General features: G+C 43.7%; 1 protein-coding gene across 1 annotated transcript in view; it reads left to right on the forward strand.

Annotated features, from left to right (window-relative positions):
* Positions 1-16,811, forward strand: part of Ccdc62 (coiled-coil domain containing 62) — a 45,918-nt gene that overhangs the window by 10,607 nt on the left and 18,500 nt on the right. The window contains exons 4-8 of the mRNA XM_059249751.1: positions 414-515; positions 3,235-3,406; positions 7,260-7,361; positions 14,399-14,487; positions 14,990-15,105. Coding sequence (XP_059105734.1) covers positions 414-515; positions 3,235-3,406; positions 7,260-7,361; positions 14,399-14,487; positions 14,990-15,105 — 581 coding nt within the window. The remainder of the gene's footprint in view (positions 1-413; positions 516-3,234; positions 3,407-7,259; positions 7,362-14,398; positions 14,488-14,989; positions 15,106-16,811) is intronic.

The following is a 16,811-nucleotide window of genomic DNA, read 5'->3' on the forward strand; positions in this document are numbered from 1 at the left end:
CAGTGAACGTGTAAAATCATAAGCAAAGCTCCATGACTTCAGAACAGCCACTCTGTGTTCATGGAAAGGCATAGAATTTGGGACTGGGCTAGTTTTTGAGTGGCTTCCTTAAACCATCTGTGTGGTGTTTTATTTGTGAGTTAACTAAAATAAAATGATTTTACTTAAAAATAAATGTTTATCAACTTAACCTGTATAAATCAGTACAGGTTAGAACAATTGTTAAGTATTGAGAGAAAACTAGAGTTAATAGGAGAATAGGTATTTGCCTTCTTTTTTGACGATTGCTTATTTAGCCCACTTTGTTCCTTAAAAACATCAAATTTAAAAACAGAGACACGAGTGTTGACTGTGGTCAGTAGCATAAGGAGAGCACCCGCAGACTCAGTATTCTCTGTGTTGTTCCCTTGTAGGCTAGAAATGAGAACCTCAGCAGCACGTTAGTGGAGCTTTCCGCTCAGGTGGGACAACTGCAAGCTAGAGAGCAGGCCCTCACTACCATGATAAAGCTGAAGGTAACCGAAGTGCCGTACCTCCACTTCCAGAGCACTCTGTAGCGTACAGAGCTCACCCACACACCCCAGCTCTCCCCAAGTCCTTAGCAGCCCAGAAACAGAGCTGCTACCATTGCGAATTTCATCTTCCTCTTTTAAAAATGAAAGAAAGCGCCGGGCGGTGGTGGTGCACGACTTTAATCCCAGCACTCAGGAGACAGAGGCAGGTGGATCTCTGTGAGTTCGAAGCCAACCTGGTCTACAAAGCGAGTTCCAGGACAGCCATAACTGTTACACAGAGAAACCCTGTCTTGAAAAAAAAAAAAGCAAGAACGAAAAAAAAAAAAAGAAAAAGGTTTACACACTGCTCCCGAAGCTTCTGCACTCCATCTCAGTGAATCTGTTCCCTCCCAGGTATCTGCTGTAGTATCCTGAAGATACTGATCATTAGATGCTTGTTAGTCTTTTAGTAAGACAAGAGGAGAACTGGCAGCTGGCAGACACTGGTAGAGTGTGAGGCACAGGCTCCTCAGAGACAGGGAGCGCTCCTCTGCCGCATGCATCTTTGGCAGTTGCTAAGCAGGGGATGATGTTGGTGTAGTGGGACATTTGTGTGAATTCATCTGTAATTTTCCTTCAGCATTAACGCTGGGACATGATCATGAGTAACCTTTCTGAAAATTAAGGAGAAAATATTAAAATCTATAGAGTTAGGGTTAGTGAAAATAGTGACCAGCATGATGTCCATCCCAGCACTGGTAAGAGCCTGTGAAAAACTGAAGGTGTTTCCAAGTGTCCCCATGTTAGGGCAGTGTGTCCATAAAGAAGCGACACACCCTCCATCAAAGTTCTAATGGAGGTGAACGGTCTTTGCTAGAAGCACATGCTTATCCCAACATACTTAGAAAGACTGAAACAGGAACTCCCAAGTTCCTTGTTTAAGGCGCACAGGGATTGAAGGAATTGTCTCCCTTGTTATTGACTTAACTGCTTATTATTTTTAAACTTGGCTGGACACAAAGTTTTTGGTTTTTGTTTGTTTGTTTTTGTTTTTTCAAGACAAGGTTTCTCTATGTAACAGCCCTGATTGTACTGGAACTCACTCTGTATCACTCTGTAAACCAGATTGGTCTCAAACTCACAGAGATCCGCCTGCCTCTGCCTCCTGAGTACTGGGATTAAAGGCGTGCACCACCACCACCCATCTTGTGTTACTGTTTTAATAAACAATTTTTTAAATGTATGGTGGTGGGATCTGAACCCAGGGCCTTTTATGTGCTATGTAAGCACTCTACTACTGAGCTACATCCTTAGCCCTTCTACTGTTTTTAAAGATTTTGTTTTGTTTTGTCTACTGGCCTGAAACTTGTTATGTAGCCCAGGCTGGCCCAGGACTCATTGATCCTTCTCCCTTAGCCTCCAGAATGCTGAGATTCCATCATGGCCAATCTTCCACTGGCTGTGGAGTGGTTTGCCCCAGTTGTTTTCTCTCCGTAAACCCTCCAAGCTTGGGAGGATCTTATCAGAATGCGTGTGTGGTGCTGCCGGAGCCGTGGGTGTGTCAGGAAGGTATACCTGTTAATCATAGTGTTTCAGCAAGTGTCCCTGAGTCTAGGATTGAACCTGGGCTAGTGCTCTGCCACTAAGCTACCTCAGCCACTTATTGTTGTATATTAATTATGCTTAGAATTGCTTTTCAACCATAGAAGTTTCTAATGCAGCATGTTGGTTGGATGAGGTTTTAAGAGTCTGTCCTTTTAACAAGCTGAATGTAGGTAGGAAATGTTGGCCCCATGGGACTTAACCTGTCATCCATAGAATAACATCCCCATGGAAGAGCAGCCAACCCCTTACTTGCTGAACAGTCTAGCCTGGCCATCAAATTGTCTGATTTTGCTGGTTGTGGTGGCACATGCCTTTGATCCCAGTACTCGGAGGCAGGGGTAGGCAGATCTCTGTGAATGTGAGGCCAGCCTGGTCTACCGAGCAAGTTACAGGACAGCCAGGGCTATGTAAAGAGACCTTGTCTAAAAAAAAAATGTCTGATTTTCAACTTTTCAAGAGAAAGTAAGGTGTCATGACATCACATGGTTTCTCAGGCCAGCCAATTACATTGAAATGGCTGCTTTAGCACCATGGTCAGATAAGAATTTTTTGTGCTGGGCGGTGGTGGCATGTGCCTTAAATCCCAGCACTTGGGAGGCAGAGGCAGGCAGATCTCTGTGAGTTTGAGGTCAGCCTGGGGTACAGAGTGAGTTCCAGGAAAGGCACCAAAGCTACACAGAGAAACCCTGTCTTGAAAAAACAAAAAGAAAAGAAAAAAAAAAAGAATTTTTTTATGTCCACTGATTTCTTTGCCACTAGGTACTACCATAGAGTTACAACAACTGAGTTAACCTGAAAGGTGTTTAGAAAGGAACTCACTGCACAGTACAGTCTAAGTAAGAACAACCTAACTGATTATTTAGAATTTAAAAATCTAGACTAACCACTGCTGACTAGCCTGACGACCCGAGTTCAATCCCTGGGACCCACATGGTAGAAGGAGAGAACTGACTCCCTACAAATTGTCCTCTGACCTCCAAACACAGGCTGTGGCATGACAACACCAAGCTTCTCCCCTCCAACCTCCATCAAATAAAAATAAGTGTAATAGCAGACCATCATACACACCAAATAAATGTAATAAAAATTTAACTTAAAAAAAATCTAGACTAACAGTTTTCTCCTTGGTTTTTAGGACAAAGATATTATTGAGGCAGTCAATCACATTTCAGACTGTTCGGGTAAATTTAAATTGTTAGAGCATGCTTTACGGGATGCTAAGATGGCAGAGACTTGTATTGTGAAAGAAAAGCAAGATTATAAGCAGAAATTGAAGGCACTTAGGTTTGAAGTCAGTAAACTGAAAGGTAAGGAAATAATTTAAGATAGTAGTACCTTGTCTTGGGAGTTTATTTCTTCATCTGAGTCCCTTAATCTTACACTTGAAAGTGTATATCCTGGCTATGGATCCTAACATGCAATATCTGTTTCATTTATATAGAATTGTGCCACAAGTTTTGTGATACAAGATTACAGAATTGTGGTTAAACTGCACCTTTACCCCCAGAGCTGAGGATTGAACCCAGGGCCTTATCTTTGGTAAATCCCCAACCCCAAATCATATTTTGAAGGGAATCCTGCTTCAGTTCCCTTGACTCTCTCAGGTAGCTGTTGCTGGTACATGCTGTGTAACAAACAATGCGGTGTAAGTGCAGCAGTTGTTAAACTCGAGCAGCTGGAGTTGGTCCAAATGAGTGGGTTTAGCCTAGACCCAGCTAGGCTTCTCACAGACTAGTTCTGCTTCAAGTGTCTCTTCTCCTCACCCATGGGCCAGTCAGTATCTCTTCCCACAGTGAGGGCAGAAACTTGAGAAAGAACAGAAACATTGGAAGATTTTTTAAGGTTTAGGCCTGGACCTGCCACAGTGCCACTCTGCTTCATAAGCACCTCATGTGGCCGAACCCAAAGTCAGTCAGTGGGGAACTGCTCAGCTCTTTGGGGGAGAAACATGTAAAATCTTATCAGGGGAGTTGAGGGATCTTGTAAATGCCTTTTGGGAGGTTTTCTAGTTTTGTTCTAGGTACTTCTGTGACTCACTTCTTTCTGATTCTTGATGTCTTCTAGTGAAAGATAGACCAAATGCCTTGGCTGTGTGTGTGTGTGTGTGTGTGTGTGTGTGTGTGTGTGTGTGTGTTGTATTTGAATAAGAATACCCATGATGGTGTTAATTTACATTGATCTTTGAGGACCTAGAAGTAGGCCCACTCCTCTCTGGTCTTCCCCCCCGGGCAGCTTGACCAGTGAGTGGGTGCTGAGGTGACCGTGGGACTGAGGAGCTATTGCTCTAGCCTCAAATCCACATCATTTTATTTTTTTTTTATTTTTTTTATTTTTTTTAAAGATTTATTTATTATGTATACAGTGTTCTGCCTGCATGTATCCCTGCAGGCCAGAAGAGGGCACCAGATCTCACTACAGATGGTTGTGAGCCACCATGTGGTTGCTGGGAATTGAACTCAGGACCTTTGGAAGAACAAGCAGTGCTCTTAACCTCTGAGCCATCTCTCCAGCCCCCCACATCATTTTATAAATGGTGACTGGGTCAGGTTAGAGGACTATTTAATAAGCCTCTGAGGAGCTGTTACAGAGCCACAGCTTGAGGAAGTTATTCTCACGCCTGTCCAGGGTGAAATGCTTCATAAGACAGTGGTGGGACTGGAGAGATGGCTCAGTGGTTAAGAGCACTGGTTGCTCCTCCAGAGGACCTGGGTTCAATTCCTAGTATCCACATGACGGCTCACCACTGTCTGTCAGTCCAGTTCCAGGGGATCCAACGCCCTCACAGATATACGTGCCATAAATGCAGGCAAAATACCAGTGCACATAAAATAAAAACAAATCATTAAAGACAGTGGCTTAGTCTTCCTGGACATAGTCAAGCATGAGTATAATGTGGAGAAGATTGCTGCCTACTCTCAAACTAAATTGTTTAGATTCTGAAATTTGAGCCAGGCATAGTAGTACAGGTACTAGCACTTGAGAGGTAGAAGTAGGATCATCAATTCAAAGTCATCCTCCACTACATAGGGATTTCAAAGGCCAGCCTAGGCTACATATGACCCCGTCTCAGCCCCATCTCCTAAATCTGAAATTTTTTTCTTGACCAATTTAATGTAACAGTCTGAGGCTACAGAGATGGCTCAGCAGTTAAGAGCACTGACTGCTCTTCCAGAGGTCCTGAGTTCAATTCCCAGTAACCACATGGTGGCTCACAGCCATCTGTAATGAGATCTGGTGCCCTCTTCTGGCGTGCAGGGACACATGCAGGCAGAACATTGTATGCATAATAAATAAATCTTAAAAAAAAAAAACAAAAACAACAACAACAACAAAAAAAAACAGCCTTGGCCTTACCATGTTTTCACCAATGGTCATAAGTTCTTTCTCCATTTATAACATCAGCTAAAACCGTCTTTTCATAAGACCCATAGCAGTAGTGGGGACAGACTGTTTGTCTTTGGGTCAACACAGCACCAAGGATACACTGTGGGTCATCAGTGTTTATTGAGTTTGTGTGTGTCAAGTAGGATGTTCAAGGAGAAGTCTGTTGTGTCAATATTTATATATTATAAATATTTGATTAACCCAATATTTATTTCAAACATTTTTTAAAGTAGGGTAATGGGAAATAGAACAGATAGAACAGAGAGCAAGGGAGAAAAACTCAGTGCAGGTTGACTGAGAAAGTAAATGTGAAGAGTTAGTGTTTGAGCTATACCTGGAGTGCAGACAGAACTAGCCAGACCCGAACTGAGAACTTTCTAAGCAGAAACCAGGAAGAGCAAATGCAGAAGGCCCAGCGGGGATTTTAAGTGGGGCTGTTCCGGGCTTGTTTGTTTCCTTCTTGGAAAAGGGAGCTCTGTATTTCTCTTTTACCAGTTGGGTACATAAACATTCACTTCAGTTTGATGCTTTTGATACCGTCTGTGTGCCTGGAGTTAGTGACGGATCTCACGGATTCATGCCCAGGAGACTGTTCCCACTTAAGACACCAGTTCCAAATCCCAGGGGAGGCTCACATACTTGTGACCAGCCAACTGGCAGTAAAGCAAGGGTTCCCACAGCCACCTGGCGGCCACCACCATTTTCTGAGCCCCAGCATTGAAGAAAGCTCAGGGAAGCACTTTGCCCCATTTCTGGCTGAAACTCTGGAGATGCGGATGGAAGTGGCTTCCTATGCAGAGCTCCTACATCCTCTCCTAAAGCAAAACCTGAACCCTTCCACATGTATGTAGCTGGGACTCTCCATCTCAGGTCCTCTGGAGTCTCTATAGAGCTCTGTCTTCCCCTTGGTTTGGAGGCAGGTGAGTAGGGCTGAAAATTCCAGCCCTTGATGGCCTAGGACTAGCTGGTGAACAGTGGGTTCTAGATGCTAACTAGGGGGGGGATCTGGAAGGGTCCCTGTTTTTTTTGTTTGTTTGTTTGTTTTTCGAGACAAGGTTTCTCTGTGTAGCTTTGCGCCTTTCCTGGAACTCACTTGGTAGTCCAGGCTGGCCTCGAACTCAGAGATCCACCTGCCTCTGCCTCCCGAGTGCTGGGATTAAAGGCGTGCGCCACCACCGCCCGCCTGGGGTCCCTGTTTTGTTTCATTTGGCTTTGTTTTGGTTTTTGAGACAAGGTCTTGTCATATAGCATAGCCCAGGGTAGCCTCAAATTTGAAATTTGTGATCCTCCTGCCTCAGCTTCCTAAGTGCTGTCATTAGCAGAGGGGCTTCTTTTGAATGGCAAGACATACTCATCAGTCAGAAAATTCCAAGAGATTCAGAATCTGTTCACCAAGAATGGAGAACAAACCCCAGATTATGTCTTCTTTATCCCAGAGTCAGTCAAGGAACTGAGAGAAAGAAGAGGAGAGAGGTAGGGAGCAGGGAAGGCCATGTCACTGTGGGCCTCGCTGTTTACAGTAATGAGTCTGGATTTCATCCTGAGTGCAGCAGGGAGGGCCTCTCACCAAGAAATGACACAAGGAGTTTTTATTTTTAAAGATCTCTCTGGGTCCCCTGAGTGTAGCAAGAGAGGCCAGGCCAGAGATGGCGAATGGGCCAGCTGTAGACCCGGCAGCGTCCTCAGAGGCGCTGAGCACATAGAGGCTTTGTGTAGTGTCTGGTTCCTAGGAGGCTGGTGTTTACCTAAGGATTTTTCTTCCTTCTATGTATGAAGAGGACCTAACCGAGAAGACCACAGAAAACAACGATCAACGAGAAGAGATCATTCGCCTCAAGCAAGAGAAAAGTTGCCTGCACGACGAGCTGATTTTTACTGGTAAAAGAATTGGATTGAAGTATTTGCGTAATTGCGTGTTTGTACCTCAGCTTTTTGTCACAGGCTAAGGGGTGTACACTTCCCTAAAAATAAGGTTTTGGGTGTTTTCCCCTGTCTTCTGAGGGATTGGTAAGAGGATGGGCTTGAGTTTTAACATTCTTTTAATATTTATTTATGTATTTATTTTTGGTTTTCTGAGACAGAGTTTAACTGTGTAGCCCTGGCTGTCCTGGAACTCACTCTGTAGACCAGGGGTGACCTCAGACTCACAGAGATCTGCCTGCCTCTGCCTCCTGAGCGCTGGGATTAAAGGTGTGCACCACCACCCCTGGGCGAGTTTCAACATTTTTATTCTCTGTCCAAGTAGCTGATTTTCTTCCTGTAAAGTGGAGATACACCTTGTCCAGCTTGAATGGGTCTTTATGCTTCTGAAGAAAACAAACTCCTCCTCCTGGAAAGCTCATTCTAGGGAAAGTGTGTGGCTCAGTTGGCGGGGTGCCCGCCCGACACACAAAGCCCTGGGTTCAGTCCCCGGCAGTAGCTGGGTCTGGTGGCAGAGAACTTGGAAGGTGGAGGCAGAAGGATCAGAAGTACCATCATTTCAATAGCATCTTACAGATTGATGAGGGGAGGTTGTAATTTCACAAATGCTAAGTCAACAGTCAGGAGTTCAAAGGGCTGGGGTGTAACCTAGTGTGCAGAGTACTTACCTAGCACTAGACTTACCAGCACTAAAAACGCTTCAGGAATTCAGCATTGAGTTTGCAAATTGATTACCGTCAGTTACTATGTTGGGGAAACATTCATGTGTATGTGTAACTCAAAGTAAGAAAGCTAGGCACGAGTCTTCCTCAGTGTTAAGTGTCCCAAGCCTTCCCGTCACACACCACCGTCCCCAGCACTGCCCCTGCCCCTCCCACCTGAGACTTCCACTGGTGAAGTCCTCCCCCTTCTTGCTGTGGACATCGAGCTTGTTTATACCCCTGCCCACCAAGGGTTCCCTCATTTCAGCAGGTGTGTTAGGAAAATCATAGTTTTGGAGGGAAAATTTCAAAGAGAAAATGAAATGAACATTTTTGGCCCAGCCATTCTTCTCCTCAATCCCTTCCTTCTAAGAGGAGAATTCCTGCAGTTAAAGGGAAAACACAGCATCACCTAATTTTCAAATACAGGGAATCCTTCCTTTTAATCTGGCTCTTAAGGATTAGGGTAGGGGGCTGGAGAGATGGCTCAGAGGTTAAGAGCACTGACTGCTCTTCCAGAGGTCCTGAGTTCAATTCCCAGCAACCACATGGTGGCTCACAACCATCTGTAATGAGATCTGATGCCCTCTTCTGGTGTGCAGGCATACATGCTGTATACATAATAAATAAATAAATCTTTTAAAAAAAAAAAAAAAAAAAAAAAAAAAAAAAAAAAAAGGATTAGGGTAGGACAGTGCCGGTTTCACCACTAGAGGTCACTGTGTTCATTAGTTCTAGGATTTCTGTCTCAGTTGTGCCTTGTGTGTAACTAAAGATACACTTGATGGTTGAAATCAGACACTCTGGGTCAGCCTATATGATTCCACTAAAGCCGAGACAGTCACAGGCCACAGAGAATTAGAACTAAGCAGGTGCTACGAAGACTCTGCTTGATTTCCTCTGGTATATTCTGAGGTGTAATGTCAAAGGTAAATGTCATGCAAGTCTTCAACTACCTGCATATCATATTAAGATACATACATATGTACATATAACACTGCATGGGAAGGTCCGAGGATGATGTCTAGTTTACAGGCTATTTTACACCACCAGCCCCAATTTGGTCTTGAACTGAGTCTTATAGGTGTGCATCATTGTACCCAGCCCACCCTTGATTCATAAATATAAAAGCCTCCTTGATTCGCAAAATGTATGAGACTTGTTAAATAAAACTATAATCCATTTTGGGAAATAACTTTTAAAAACATTTCTTTAACAAATTAACTTTCTACTGAAGACAATTATACATCATTGTTTCAAAAACAGTTTTTGTATGTTTTAATTATAAAAGTAAATTGAGGGGACTAGCGATGTAGAGTTGGTAGAATGATTGTCTATTATACCTTGGGTTTATTCCCCAGCATTACAAAAACCGAAGTGTAGCAGGGTGTAGTGGCATGTATCTTCAATCCCAGCAGGCAAAGGCAGAGGCAGGTGGATCGTGAGTTTGGGGCTAGCCTGATCTACATAGGAAAGCCAAAGCTACATGAGACCCTGTCTCTAAACATACAAAAACAATGAAAAACCAAGGTAGGTGTGTGTATGTGTGTATTATAGGTATACACCTGTAATCCCAGCACTCAGAGAAGGATCAAGAGTGCAAGGTCGGCCTCGGTTTATATATAGTCAGTTTGAGGGCGGCCTGATTTATGTGAGACCTGTATTTAAAAACAAAGTGAGGGCTGGGGATGTGGCTCAGTGGTAAAGCCCTTGTCTAGCATGCCCAAGGCTGTGGGTACACATAAAGTAAGTACAGAATTAAATACATGAATAAGAATTGAGGGTATCCATCCATGTAGCTCAGTGGTTGAGTGCCTCCTGCCTAGCATACACTGAACCCTGGATTCAGTACTCAGTGAAACAAAGGGGAGTGGGTAACAAAGAACTTGAAAGGCTTCCTGTGGTAACATGCTGTCAGTTCTGTGGAAGTACTGTGGCAGAAACTTGACACTTTGTATTCAATGTTGGAAGACGGTCTCAAGTTTTACTTTCAAGTTCAGAACTTTGTTTCCTCCTATTGAAGGTGAAGCTCTTCGCATAGGCTTAGAGACAAGTTTCATTTCTTTGTACCAGCTGGTCGGTCATGAGCAGCTTGCAAAGAGGAAGATCTTAGTGTGTCTTGCATGCTATGAATGAAGGCTTGTGGCTTAGAGACATGTTTCATCTCTTTGTACCCTGCTGGTTGGTCATGAGGAGTGTGCAAAGAGGAAGATCTTAGTGTGTCTTGCATGCTATGAATGAAGGCTTGTCCCATTGAAGTTCTACCTCAGGCTATATAGTCAGTACAAGGCAGGGCCTCAACTAGATTGGGACCCCAGAGCGCCCTCCTCCGTGCTGTGTTATGCTCAAGCAGAGCTGTTAGCACAACCTCCCCTCTTTGGTTTCTGTAACCGACCTGTAGAAACGGACAGACCCATTGCACTTTCTCCCTCAGTCTAGCAGCTTTGCAGACCTTTGTCTGGACCAAGGAAGCATGGCTGTTTATGTGAGAGCTGCTTCCTGTGCAGCAGGAGGCTGTTCTAAAATCAGCATTAAGCTGGGTGTGGCAACACAGGCCTGTAATCCTAGCCCTTGAGAGGTAGAGGCAGAAGGATCAGGGCTCAGGGCCTACCTTGGCTACTTAAGGTGGTAAAGGTCAGCCTGAATTACACAAGAGCCTGTATCAAAAACACACAGTGGAGCTGGGAGGTAGCTCAATGGTGAAGAGTACTTACCCTGTAATCCTGAGGACCAGATGGAGCCCAGCGCCCTGCGCCAAGCCAGGCATCCTGAAATTACCCAGCTCTGAGGGGAACAGAGACATGGGGATACTTGAGGCTTGCTTCTAGCCCAGATTTAACCAGATTCAGGGAAAGAGTTTGCCTCACAGAAGTAGTTAGAGACTAGCTAGGTTCTTGAGATGGCTCATCCAGGAAAAGCGTTTGCTGCCAAGCCTGAGCCTCTGAGTTCAATACTTGAGACCTACACGGTGGAAGGAGGGAGCAGATTCTTGCTGTCTGACCTCCACATGTATAACTGTGTGTGGCTCAGTGGGTACAAATGTTTGCTGCTAAGGCTAGTAAACTGAGTTTAATCCCCAGGACCCACATTGTAGAAGATAACTAAGTCCCAAATCCTATGACCTCCAGAAGTATGCATAGCATGTGTGCACTTGCAGTTACTTTAAAAACAAATACAATAAATTATTTGCTCCTTATAAAAATATGGGTGGACAGCAGGAAAGAGCCCCCAGTTGGTTATCAGCACCAAGTGGTCAGCCTTGAAATCACATGTGGCTAAGTAACGTTATATGGACTCTGTGTGTGTGTGTAAAAAACCCACAAAGAGAAAAAGGCCATGAATTTGAAAGAGCCAGGCTATGTGAATGGGATTGGAGGGGGGAAAGGGAAAGTGGGAAATTATGTGATTTTATTTCACTTTTAAAAGAATTATCATTAAAAAAAAAATAGGTGGAAAGTGATACCTCCTTTGGTCTCCAAGCATCTCACACACACTCATAGACATGCACACTGATAGACAAGTAGAAGTAAATCCTAATCACAAAATAATACTAAGATCAGAAAATAATGTTAAATTAAAATGTGTCTGTTTGCTTGCTTATTGTGTTTTTGTTTGTTTGTTTGAGCCAAAGTCTTATGTGGCCCAGGGAAGCTTTGAATTCTTGATTCTCCTGCCTCTACTTCCCATGTGTTGGGAGTATAGATATACACTAGCATACCAGCTTCTAAAGTTTGTTTATTTATTTGATATTTTTTTAATGTGTATGAATGTTTGCCTGCTTGTATACCTGTGTACCATACACATGCCTGGTGCCCAAGGAGACCAGAAAGGACATCAGATTTCCTGGAACTGGAGTTACAGATTGTTATGATCTGTTGTGTGGGTGCTGGGAACTGAACCAGATCCGAGGTAAGTACAGGCAGTGCTCTCAACTGCTGAGCCATCTCTTCAGTCTCCAAAAGTTTCTTTTTAATTGAGTCGTAATTCATCATACTGCCTGGAAATATAGCTCAGTATTAAAGCACTTTCTTAGCATGCTCCAGACCTAGATTTGATCTCTGACACCACTGATAATTGTAATAATAATACTATACACTTATGAAGAACAATGCATTAATTTAAAATACACATATACAAGGTTTGATACTATGGTATTTTAAATGAGAATATGCCCTATAGACTCATATGTTTCAATACTTGGTGCCCAGTTGGTGGAACTGTTTAGGAAGGATTAGATTATATGGTCTTGTTGTAGGAGATGTGTCAATAGGGGTGGGCTTTGAGTTTTTCAAAAGCCCATGTCATTCCTAGTGAACTCTCTCTGCCTCTTCTTTTTTTAAGATTTTATTTTTTATTTTAAATTGTGTGTGTGTGTGTGTGTGTGTGTGTGTGTGTGTGTATGTGATTGCAGTGTTCTGGAGGCCAGATGAGGAGACAACCATGGGATTGGTGTTACAGGCGGGTGTGAGCTGCCTGAGATGGGAGCTGGGAGCTGAACTGTGGTTCTCTGGAAGAGCAGTAAGCACCCCTAACCACTGACCCACCTCTCCAGCTCTTTCTCTACCTCTTACTTGTGGATAAGGATATAAGTTCTCAGCTGCTGACATGCTTCCCACCATGACAGTCATGGACTCTAACCCTCTGGAGTTGGAAGCCCCCAGTAAACTCTTTGATAAGTTGGTGTGTCTCTTCACAGCAATAGAAAGTAACTAAGTAACTAACTAAAGTAACTAAGACAAATACCAACTAAGAATAATTTCATTTCCATCTCTTGGTATTGATTTTTTTTTGTTTGTTTGTTTTTGTTTTTTCAAGACACGGTTTCTCTGTGTAGCTTTGCGCCTTTCCTGGAACTCGCTTTGGAGACCAGGCTGGCCTCGAACTCACAGAGATCCGCCTGGTTCTGCCTCTTGAGTGCTGGGATTAAAGGCGTGCACCACCACCGCCCGGCTTGATTTTTTTGTCAGTAAAACATTATTTCTGATGTGGCTGTGTGTGAATCAAATCAATCCTTTTTTTTTTTTCCCTCCGAGACAGGTTTTCTCTGTGTAACAGCCCTGGCTGTCCTGGATTTCACTCTGTAGACCAGGCTGACCTCAAACTCACAGAGATCCACCTGGCTCTGCCTCCTGAGTGCTGAGATTAAAGGTGTGCGCCACCACTGTGCAGCTCAAACCAGTTCTTATGTACACTGTTAATGTATGTTTGGGGATAGTACCTTTTTCTTTCTGTATTCTCTTTTGTGTAATGCTGATGCTAGGGATCAAACCTAAGGCCTTCCATGTGCTAACTAAGCACTCTACCACTAAGCCTTGTCCCCATCTCCTAAAAATCACTTCTTTATATGTTTTTGTAATGTTTTAAATAGGGTCCTTCTGTGTTGCCAAGAGAACTCTAACTCTTGGCCTCAAATGAGTTTCATGTGTCAGACTCTGAAGTAGCTGGGAACACAGGTGCACATCACTAAGCCCAGCTTGTTAAAAATAAATTCCTAGGACTGGAGAGATGGCTCAGCAGTTAAGAGCAATGACTGCTCTTCCAGAGGATCTGGGTTCAATTCCCAGCAACCACATGGCAATTGACAGCTCACAATTGTTTGTAACTGCAGTTCCAAGGGACCTGGTGCCCTCTTCTGCTCCAAAGGCATGTATGTGGTGTACATACATATATGCAGACACTCACATGCAAACAATTTAAAAAGTCAAATCTTTAAAATTAAAAGCAATTCCTTAACCAGAGCTGGTAGGATACCATAATCCCAACAGTGTAGAGGCTCCAGGAAGATCATAAGTTCAAGGCCAGCCTGGATTGATAGAGGGATCCTGTCTCCGTGAGTAAAGATAATGACCACTTCTCAGTACCTGCTCTCAAGCTTTGGTTTTTGTTGTTTGTTTTTTTTTTTTGTTTGTTTGTTTTGAGTCAGAGTCTCATGTAACCCAGGCTAGCCTTGAATTTCTGAGTTTCTCACCTCCACCTCCCAGGTGATGGAATTACAGGTATGTGCTCCTGTGCCTCACTTGCTTTCGGGCTTTTTTTTTTTTTTTTGCATATTTTCCTATAAGCACATACATATACTTTAAATCCTTTTTTGACTTAACATCATTAATTACTTTGTGCCTTTTCCTGTTTCATGAATGATCTAATTAGAATCACACATGAAAGCTCTTCTCAGTCAGTCATTCTACAGTTTGTAAGAACCACAACAAAAATGTTAATTGTTAAATCTTAAGAACCTGAGAGATGTGTGTTGATATTACTGATGAGAAATATCCAATCATTTTTGTCCTTATACAGCCGAGAGAGAAAAGAGGAAGGATGAGTTACTTGATATTGCCAAGTCAAAGCAAGATCGTACAAATTCAGAGCTACACAATCTGAGACAGGTATGTTCCAGCTGTCCACTGTGACCATAGGTAGGAAATGTTGGGGAATTAGGAAGCTGTCTGCCTGTTGATTATGTGTGTATGTGGGGGGGGGGGGTTGTGTGTTTGTTTGTTTGGGGGGGGCTTTTTTTTTTTTTTTAAATGAGACAGGGCCATCCTGGAACTTGCTCTGTAAACCAGGCTGGCCTTGAACTTAGAGATTGACTTGTCTTTGCCTCCCAAGTGCTGGGATTAAAGGCGTATGCCGCCATCACCCAGCACCTGTTGATTTTGTTAATGGTGCCTCCTGGCTGTTCACTATATCAGGCATACGACATAGTTAGTGTAGCAGATAGTGTCTTGACTGTGGGAATTAGAGTTTAGGATGTATGGAAATATCCTTCTGCTACCATAGGAGACAGCAAAGCAAACCATCCGGTCTGTTTTAGGATTTCAAAGTGCCAAACTGTTGATTCAGTTTGGATTTGTTCTTATTGTATTGATTTGTTGACATCTCTGGCAGATTTACGTAAAACAACAGAGTGACCTGCAGTTTCTTAATTTCAATGTAGAAAATTCTCAGGAATTAATACAGATATATGACTCAAAGATGGAGGAATCAAAGGCCCTGGGATGCAGGTAATCTTAGCTGATGGTATTGATGTTGATTTTCACTTCCTCTGTGCTTGCTGTAAGCCAGTACCTGCCGCTTTTTCTTGTACACTAGGAAATAAATCTGTGTATACTAATAATTATGATAATCCTAGTGCTATGGAGGACCTGATGTAAGAATTTATGTGTAATCTGTAGGTGTCAACTAGTCATCTAACGAAAATAAAATCATAGGCCAGGTCTGTGTGTCTGTGAGTAAAAGGCTCTGAGCCCGAGTAGACACTGCAGATGGCCAGGCCTTCATTAGTGCAACCCGGCCATTGCTTAGGCCATGGACTTACCGTAGAATAAGATCTGTGGGCCTTGGGACCGGCCTCAAAGAATAATGCAAAGAGTAGCAGCAGGGGCTGCAGCAGGGGCTCAGCTTTTCCTGTTTGCCAGTTAGTAGGAGGCATCCTTCCCTGGATTGTGACAAGAGCTGTGGGGAGGAGGGGCCTGGAGAGATGGCTCAGAGGTTAAGAGCACTGACTGCCCTTCCAAAGGTCCTGAGTTCAATTCCCAGCAACCACACGGTGGCTCACAACCATCTGTAATGGGATCTGGTGCCCTCTTCTGGCCTGCAGGGACATGTGCAGGCAGAATACTATATAATAATAAATAAATCTTAGAAAAAAAAAAGAATTGTGGGGATGAGTGTAAATCCAAACCACTTGAAGAGTGGCTTGATAATGCAGACAAACTACTACAGTGGAGTCCATTTCCTTTCTTTTTCTTTCCTTTCTTTTTTGTTTTTGAGATATGTTCTCACTAAGTCGTCACCCTGGCTGGTCTTACACTGATGGCAGTCTTCCTCTTTACTGGGATTACAGACCTGTGCCGGCATGTCTGACTAAAGCCGCTGTGCTTTTCAAGAAGAGGGATTGAGGCATCTCGTCTGCAGGGGTCTACGAAGTCTGAACTAGATTGTCAGTGCCTGGTGACTCCAGCTCCTCGCCCGGGGAGAACTGGAGTCGGTAGCTGCAGGGCCAGGGTGTGAGAGCTGTAACTGCAGCTGGCAGCAGCAGGATTCACTGTGCTGCGCTGTACTTCTCTCCTCGTACCTTCTGCAGGAATTGCCACTCTGTTGCTCTGTGTCCCGTCTATGGCTGCCACCAGCAGACCAGGCCCACGCAGTGTTCTTTTTCAAGCAGAAGCCTTTGACATATGTCTTTTCACTCTTTGAACTTCATTGCCACTGGGAGGCACTGGATGAGTTGAAGTTGCTTCTTAGAAGTAGTTCATGCCATGGCTGGCAGGATGGCTCCAGAGGTAATGGTACTTACCACCAAGCCTGAAGACCTGAGTTCCATCCCCAGCCCCCATGTGGTGCAAGGAGAGAAGCAACTGCCATAAGTTGTCCTCTGACCTCCATTTTCTCTCTCTCTCTTTCACACACACACACACACACACACACACACACACACACACACACAGAGTCAACCAACCAACCAACCAATAAATGTATAAAGTTTTTTTTATAAAAAAAAAAAAAAAAAAAAAAAAAGGAAGGAAGTGTCTCAGGCCGTCATGGAAAGAAAGAGCTGTGCTTTCTAAGGGATCAGAATTGGTGAATACAAGCCCAGCATGGTGTGCATGTCTGTATTCCTAGTACTCAGGAAGATCACAGTTTCTAGGCCAGCCTGGGCTACAAGTGAGAACCTGTCTCAAATCAAACATAAAATCCCTGATAGAAA

Source organism: Peromyscus eremicus, chromosome 23, assembly GCF_949786415.1.
Source record: "Peromyscus eremicus chromosome 23, PerEre_H2_v1, whole genome shotgun sequence".
NCBI classification, from domain to species: Eukaryota; Metazoa; Chordata; class Mammalia; order Rodentia; family Cricetidae; genus Peromyscus; species Peromyscus eremicus.